At 40.5% G+C, this 6,190-nt stretch overlaps 1 protein-coding gene across 4 annotated transcripts in view; it reads right to left on the bottom strand.

The window, feature by feature from the left end:
* Nucleotides 1-3,016: 3,016 nt before the first annotated feature.
* KIF3A (kinesin family member 3A) overlaps nucleotides 3,017-6,190 on the bottom strand; it is a 108,068-nt gene continuing 104,894 nt past the window's right edge. For all 4 annotated transcript variants that reach the window (XM_040344630.1, XM_040344631.1, XM_040344633.1 and 1 more), the window contains one exon: nucleotides 3,017-3,941. In XM_040344630.1, coding sequence (XP_040200564.1) covers nucleotides 3,893-3,941 — 49 coding nt within the window. In that variant the 3' untranslated portion in view covers nucleotides 3,017-3,892. The remainder of the gene's footprint in view (nucleotides 3,942-6,190) is intronic.

Raw genomic sequence — 6,190 nt, 5'->3', positions numbered from 1 at the left:
AAGGACTTTGGTACCAACTGGTAATAAAAAGAATTTAGCAAGGACTATGGTGTTAAAGCGTTTCCAAACCCAAAAAGGCAAAAAAATATATCTTTTTCAGCTTACCAATCATTAGATGTTGTGGCTGCATTCTTTTTATTAGGCTTTTTTTACTTTATTTTTGCAACCTTTATACCAAAAGGAAAAAACTATGTTGTAATGACTTAGGTGTTAGCTGGTGTTCAACTGTAATTTGCACAGCTGGAAATTCACGGTTAGGTTTTTTTTTTTCATTCAGCTAGCGGCCTAAATAAGGGAAGGGAGGGGGTGGATAGAGTAAACCTTCTTTTCTGACATGTATTCGGACAGTGGCACCCGCAGCTGTCAGGATATACTCATATACTCATCAGCGGCTGCAGCCACTAAACAAGAAAAAACTTCCAACATGTCCCTTCAAGAAAAGTCTATCAAATAATTGAATTCTATCAAGCACGGATGGCTACACACTGATTGAAATTCATCCAGTCCCTGCTGAAACAGATGAATTTTAGTGTATAACCAACTTTAGTCAAGTCCATCCAAATTTCTTAGTGCATCTAACATTACCCTCTTCACAGGTTGAAAGTGCTGCTGACCAAGAGTGGCTCATTGTAAAAAATGAGAGCCCTAATATAAAGGAAAAAAGAGACAACTAATGCAGCCACCACATTTAAGCATTGGTAAGCTGTTACAAATGTATACATTTGTTTTAGATATGCTTTAATCTGTGATTAAGGTACCATTTCTAATCGGCGTATAACGCACACTTTTTTCCCCTGAAAATAGAGGGCAAATCACAGGTGCGTGTTATACGATGATAGGGTACCTTGGAAGTGAAGGAGGGGGACGAGCACCTATGGAATACACAGAGCCATCAGCTCCTTTTTACTGGGCTCTCATGTCACACACAGTCCCGCCTCCGCCACCGCATTGGACCAGTGTTCTGTCAATCACAGGTGCTGGTCCAATGCCGGGACTGTGTATGTAATTGCCGACAGAGCCGAGTAAACAGGAGATGACGACTCAGTGATTTCCTGCACTGCATGAGAGATGGTGAGGCTGCAGATGGGCATCAGATGGGCGCAGATCAGGCTACAGATGGGCACAGATCAGGCTGCATTGAGGCTGCAGATGGGCACAGATTAGGCTGCATTGAGGCTGCATATGGGCACTAATCAGGCTGCATTGAGGCTGCAGATGGGCACTAATCAGGCTGCATTGATGAGCACTGACCATTATTTTGCTTCAAAGTGGTTTATTTAAAAAAAAATAAAAAAAATTCCTGAAACTTCCCTCTTAAATTGAAGGTGCGTGTTATACGCCTGTGTGTGTTATACGCCAATAAATACGATATATCTCAAGAAAAACAGAAATGGAAGGTGCTGTCAGGGAAGACAGGCTTTCCATGCAAGCGCCCGGCATGCACGCATGCATACTAGCACTCTAAGACACACACCTGTCACTAATACTGAAGTCAGGCAGGCTATTTAAGCAAGGCTCCTACAGAGGTTCCTTGCTGTTTGGTCTGCAGCTTCTGTGTCATTTCCTGTTTCCTGTGTGACCTCTGATTCTGATCCAGCTTGTTGTTACCTGTGAATGCCTGCTGCCTGTTCTGATCCCGGCTTCCCTTAGACTCTGATCCTGCCTGCTGATTCTGTCTGATGACCTTCCAGCACTACTCGGCTTGTGACCTGGCCTCTCTTCTGCCTAATGTCTATGCCTGATCTGCCAGATTATTACCGACCCGTCCTGTCTGACCCTGCATCATGCTTATCCAGCCTGCTACAGCTCCCAGCCCTGCAAGCCTGCGTCTGGTACTGCTGCGTGGTTTATCCCAGCCTGCCACCAGTCAAGCATTGTGTCAGCTCATCTACTATCTGCCTGCTGACCACCGCTACTACAGGGACTATTGAACTGTTTACAGGCACACATACCCCACCGTGCTCCTGTGGCTGCTGTATCACTGCCAGTAGTCTGCGAGCCGGCGTTGTACAAGAGGCCTTCCTCTGCACATCAGGCTCACATCCCAGGTACGCAACAGGTTCACACACCTAGTGCACGCCTTCCATTTCTGTTTTTTTTGTAGTTCCTTTCGGATTACCCCATCTGAGGAAGGCAGCATCCACCTAGTTTTGGGATACCATATATACCTTTTACACCACCATTTTATCTGATATCTGTTACATCACACCTTGGAAGACCTATTAGCGCTGGAAGTGACTGTTTTTTTTGTATTTCTACGGTATATCTCAGTTCAAAAAGACTGAGAAACCAACCTGCCAACAGAGCTCAGATCTCAGACAGGACACAGGCATGACCAAAATAACCATGCGATCTTAAACTGCAGGTATTAGCTAGAATCGGGGAAAACATAAAATTTATAGTAAAATATGTATAACAGGCTGGCAGACCGACATCAAAACACAACAAATGGATGTAGGGGAAATAAAGATCTGTAAAAAGAAAAATAGGGGAGTTGACATTGAAGAACTTCTTCTAAAAAGACTAGTTGCTTGGCCATGCCTGGCTGCAATACTTTCCGAAACATTGACCTGGAGCATACAATGTTAGAAAGTTAGTGGGAAGACAAAAATCCTGTTCTGCATGCAGAACATACTGAAGTCATTGGATGAGGTTGGTATCTAACATTTTCAGAAGGAAAGGATGATAATGGCAGTCTTCAAATTCTCTTTGTACACGTTTCGGGTAATTCAAGGAAACCAATTCATTATAACTGAAAATAATAAGATGAGCACTATATTTTTGCAGCTCACTGCCACCAAAATGTAAGCTTCTGTTTCAAAAAACCCAAATGGCAGCAACGGGCAACACCACAACTTTTTCGGTTGTAATGAATCAGCCCTGAGAAATCAGATTAAGTGCTATTCATCAATTATTGACAGCACATTTTAATGTACAAGAGGTTTTTTATACAGTTGTTAAAAAAAAATTATTGTATGTATTAATCACTAAGAAGAATGAATAACAAGAGAATATATATATACAAAATAATTTACTAACATTCATGGATATATGTAAAGATTGGTGGATCGTATCAGAACTTAAAAATGTAAACCTTTGTTAACTTTTTATTACTGTCCATGTCTCAGTTGTTCAGTTTCCATTGACTAACTGCTCCGATGACCACTATCACTGGGACAGTAAGTGAGAGGAAAACTCACCAACTGTGATGCAGACAGCAATAAAGGTCTTAACAGTATTTCCAACACTATTCAATTCTATCCAAAACATCATTTTGACTGGAGCTTGACATGGACTTCGTATCCAGTAATCCTATGAATGATTATGGAAATATCTTTTTAGGCCAACAAAAACTACTGCATGTGCAGGAGTAAAGTCAAATACAACATCAAACAACTTTATATTGGTGCATGAACAAAAATCTTTTGTTTATTTATCTGCTTTACTGCGTGAATAAAATAAAAATCTACCAGTTTTTGACATAATGCACTAGAAGTACAACTGAGAAGATAAAAGCATTGCACTTTTGGACACAATCAGATTAATAGTTATATTGGCAAAATGTTTGAAATATTATTGAAGAGCTCTACTCTAGGCGACTTTCTACATTATATCTATGAGGAGAGTGAAATGTGAGTAGAACAGCAGAAACTGAAACTTAGGTACTGCTTACACAAGACAGTGAGACACTGCACAACAAATTAATAAGACAAAATATGTTCATTATAAAAACGGTCTTTCTGCAACACATCAGATATCCTACATGGCCTATACACAGCATACCTCAACGGGCCACCTGGCAATTAACATTGCACTGAAATACCAAAGTCAGTTACAATTCATAATCTTAAATGGACAAGAGATATTCTTCATAATCCTGTAGAATGGTCAGTTACTGTAATAAGGAGTCTATCACAGCTTCTGGTTTCGAAGAACGCTTTCTAGAGAACAAGAAAGAAAAATAAATTATACAGGATGAAACACAACTGAAATCTCTCCCAGTCAGAAAGCAATAGAAAATGTGCAGTAACAATGCATTTTAAATAATGTAATTTCTTTCTACCACTTACTGCCTATTTAAAAATGAACAGATTTGCTGAATATCGTTACACATCACACTTCCCTTTAATGGTATTCAATGGCCTACTAATTTCTTAGGGTATTCATAGGAATTGACTGATTTTACATACTACTTCCCTGTACCCTCTAAAAACAAAAAAACATAATTTTTTTTAGGCTTCCTTCCTTTATTTTTACCTGGAAATCCAGCCAGTAAGTCTGTTATATTTTAATTTCCTTTAACAGGCCAAATTGTCCAGCAAAAGTGGCAGTTAGAGGCAGCTAGTGTTTTTTTTTTGGGGGGGGGGGACAACCACCCATCCCCCCCGCCGGTACCCACCCCCCGTTGTATCCTGGTCGTGCAGCTGCTTGGCTCCGAGTGTCCCCTCCACCATGGTGGAGTCCAGCTCCTCCCCTCCTCCTAGGCATCCAATAGGATGGCCTGTCCTTTCAGGCAATCGGTTGACCGGTGTCAAAATCCGCTTCCTGATTGGCCAGGAGGAGCATCAGAATTACACCAGCAAATATTGATTCTCTGTTGCAATGCACCTGGGTGGGCTCAAAGCACACTCTCTGCAACCTGAGTCCATCCTATATTAAAAACTATTAGAGCCTTTGGAATCCATGCGTCGGTGTCCTGAAAGGGGCCAAACGTGGTGGCACCCATGTGCCCTTAATGGATGAGCCCCACCTGGTTAAAGGGTTGAGACAAATCATTCAGCACTAACAAAAGTGCTTAAATTAGTCAGTTTTTTTTCACTTATGTACAACCTTCATCTCAAAATCCAATAATGCTTCAATGTCCTCAGCGATCAAAAATGTTAAATACATTTACATTTTCACTTGATATACAAGCAATGTCTTGATATACAAGTAGCGTTACAACCGAGTATAAAAGATAAGAGAGGCTCCTCTAAGTGTAGCAATATGGTTACATTTAATGAAGGTACAACACTTAGCAGCTCACATGGTCTGTGATTAAAACAGGCACATTGAAGTATGCAGGCATCCTGGGTACAGCTGTCCACATAGACCATCCTCCTCACCGCCATCGTTGTCATCCCTTCCAAGCTGCGCTCCACGAGCGGTTCAATCGCTCTACTGCAGGGTAGCCTTCCTGGTCACGATTGCAGACCAACAGCGGAGAGAGCCAGAAGTGTGGGGGATGGTCTATGTGTGCAGCTTTACCCTGGATGCCTGCATACTTAGATGTGCCTCTTTTAATCGTCAACCACGTGAGTTGCTAAATATTGTACCTTCATTAAATGTAACCATATTGCTACACTTAGAGGCGCCTCTTTTATACTCTGTAGCTTCTCTAGAGTTTGCTTCTAATCACCTTGTGGAGGCTTCCATTTGTGGATGGACATTTTTTGGTTACACAACCTATCACATTGCTATAATCTTTTTTAATATGGACTTTAAACTGAAGGACTTATGAATAAATGGTTGTGAAACAAATCATTTGAGTTTCCATTATTTCTTATTGGGAAATTTGCTTTGATATACAAGTGCTTTGGATTACAAGCATGTTTCTGGAACAAATTAATGCTCACAATTCAAGGTTTTACTGTATTTGTAAAAAATATTGAAAACCATTTATCATTTTCTTTCCACTTCACAATTATGTGCCACTTTGTGATGGTCTATCACATAAATCCCAATAAAATACATTTAAGTTTTTGGCTGTCACATGACAAAATTTGGAAAATTTCAAGGGGTATGAATACGTTTTCAAAGCACTGTACATGAAGGGTTACATTTACCAAATATAACATAGGTGTTATACCAATATGTCTGCAAAAGTGGAAATACACTTATGTCAAAGGACCAGCATGACAGCCAGACAGCTAGCTTTTTTAGACAGAGACCATCCTAGGCAACCTACATACAAGAAGTTTATGTCAAATTTATGAGTGGATCTGGATTACTGCCAGGTGACATAAGAAAAATCTTAGGAGGAACAAGAAGCACTCAGCAAATCAATATAATTTAAGTAAAACATTTTTTTTTGGCGGGGTGGATTTTTAGAAGTTAAACAGGGCGGACTTGAACACCAAAAAGGCTTACTAGATTGCCCTGCAATACTGCTTTCATTAACTACTTGGTAACCGCCCTATAGCCGAAATAC

Source organism: Rana temporaria, chromosome 3 (genome assembly GCF_905171775.1).
Source record: "Rana temporaria chromosome 3, aRanTem1.1, whole genome shotgun sequence".
Classification (NCBI taxonomy): domain Eukaryota; kingdom Metazoa; phylum Chordata; class Amphibia; order Anura; family Ranidae; genus Rana; species Rana temporaria.
Note: the sequence above shows the minus strand (reverse complement) of the source record. Positions and strands in the feature narration are given on the sequence as shown.